At 45.7% G+C, this 2,087-nt stretch overlaps 1 protein-coding gene across 1 annotated transcript in view; it reads right to left on the bottom strand.

The window, feature by feature from the left end:
- Nucleotides 1-764: 764 nt before the first annotated feature.
- The window catches only part of ptch2 (patched 2), a gene marked incomplete at both ends in the record, with an annotated part of 48,527 nt that continues 47,204 nt past the window's right edge, over nt 765-2,087 (bottom strand). Inside the window, 3 exons of the mRNA XM_080725803.1 lie at nt 765-799; nt 1,194-1,728; nt 2,051-2,087. The exon at nt 2,051-2,087 is cut by the window's right edge and continues 402 nt beyond it. Of these exons, the coding sequence (XP_080581929.1) occupies nt 765-799; nt 1,194-1,728; nt 2,051-2,087 (607 nt within the window). The remainder of the gene's footprint in view (nt 800-1,193; nt 1,729-2,050) is intronic.

Raw genomic sequence — 2,087 nt, 5'->3', positions numbered from 1 at the left:
AATTCTAATTTTCACGATAAAAAAAAATTAGCAGATCTACAAGCTCGCAGCGCGGCACTCGGTGCCGCGCTGTGAGCTTGTATATCTGCTATTTTTCAATAGTTAAAGCATTCAATAATTCTAGGCCTAAATTAACTTGTATGTATGCCACGACCATGAGGGGGGGAGGGGTACTGCATTTCTCTTTAAGGCAAATTACTTGAAAAACATTTTGAAGTGTAGCAGCAAAAAAAAACAAAAAAAATATTCCAACACTGACCTTGTATGTTTCAATAGTCTCTTATTAACATCTGACTTTCTGCGCACCATATCTTAATTTTTCTTTTTTACAATATAGCACATTTCTCATTCTATACACCGGCGGGGGGGGCAGCCGGTCAAAACAAACAACAACTGCCCCCCTGCGAAGAAATAATCTTAAAACATCTCAAAAAACCTTTACACGAGATTATACCCAAGTTATACAGTACTCTTTTTAAATACGTTTCCCTCTTTTTTGTTTTTAGTAATAAAATATATACTCGTAGATTTTTATATAATTCTTAGAAAGGAGTCCGTTGTCTTCCTTAATATCTTCTTGAAATAAATCCTCTCTGGCTTCCGTGGTGAGCTCTTATGTACAAGGTTGAGAGAGTTCAGACAACAAAGTGTTCAGGCGTCAAGGTGCTCCAGAAAGGGTGGGGGTGGAAGGATGGGGGGGGGGGGGGTCAGCCGGGTCGAGCGAGCCCCACCTGAAGAGAGAGAGGCAGGGCTCGCCGGAAAGTCTAGCAATCTTTGGCTGACTGGATCCTCAACCCACCTGCAAACAGAGAGAGAGAGAGAAGAGACAGAGTTAGTTAATGAATTATTAGCATTATTTAATGCTTTAACTATTGAAAAATAGCAGATATACAAGCTCACGGTGCTTCTTTGAATATGTCTTTTTAAAAGCGAACATTTGTAACTCAAATATTTGCTTCCTGGGGGTCCCTGGAACAACATATTTTGAGATCGCCAAATGCATGTCAAAAAGTTTGAGATCCACTGATTTAGAAGGAGGATTTAGAAGACAAAAATATTCAAAGACTTGCACAAATGTTCACGAGAGTGTACAAATGGAACCAAATGGTCCATTGAAATGAACAGGTTTGAGAGCCACTCATTACAGAACAAGTGTCCAGTCATGTGGCTGCTGAGTAGCTGAGCGGACTCACCTTGTGCCTTGCTGAGCTGCACTGTGGTCTGGCTCTGTACAGTCTCCAGGTCGTGTAGCTCCACAACAGAGTCTTTATTATGAGAGGACAGGTTCGTTTTGCCACTACAAGTCCTCTTAGTGTCCTCGAAACAGTCCGACTCGCTGTCCTCGTCGAAGCCCTCGTGCATGTAGCCCTGGTACGCCGCCCCGGGCAGGCTGGGGTGCACGGCCACCGTGACGGACGCGGTGGCCGTCACCGCCACAGTCTGCGAGGCAAGCGCAGAGTTATTGTTGCAATAAGTGGGCCCCTTAGTCCTGCTCGGCTGAGGCCCTCGGCCGGCCTGAAGCCTGGGCCCGCATTGACTAGTCCTCCCGGGAAAGTGAGCTCTGTCGCCTGGTAAAGGTTGCTGCTGCGCCTGGGGCCTCCGGTAGGCCTGCTGCTGCGGCTGCTCCCGCTTGCTGTTTCCGTCCCAGCAGATGACCTGGGAGCCCACGGGAAGCTGCTGCTGCTCCTTCAGGATGTCCGCTGAGCCCTCCATGAACGGCTTCACCACCTGCAGACGCGGGAGAAAGGTCAGAAATGAGTTGAGAGATGGTCATAAGAGTTCATTTCTGTAGCTGAACTACGGGTGCAATGCAATCAAATCAAACTAATTGATTTTTCAGATTTTTATAAAATCGATCATAACAGTATACAATACGGCAAAAATAGTTTAAAATATCATTTTTAACGTTGATTCAATGATATATAAAACAATTTTCGTTTAAATAATGAAAGCTTCTCGATTATTCGATCCATCGAAAAGCGAATTGCTAACAGTCATGTTCAAGCGCTCCGCTATCCCGTTTCTCCCTGGGCCGTGCGTCTGGTCTTACCGTGAGCTTGGGGAAGCTGGGGTTGCTGCTGGCCTCC

This window comes from Nannobrachium achirus, assembly GCF_963921795.1.
Source record: "Nannobrachium achirus genome assembly, chromosome: 5".
NCBI lineage: Eukaryota > Metazoa > Chordata > Actinopteri > Myctophiformes > Myctophidae > Nannobrachium > Nannobrachium achirus.
This window is presented reverse-complemented; position numbering and strand designations above follow the sequence as displayed.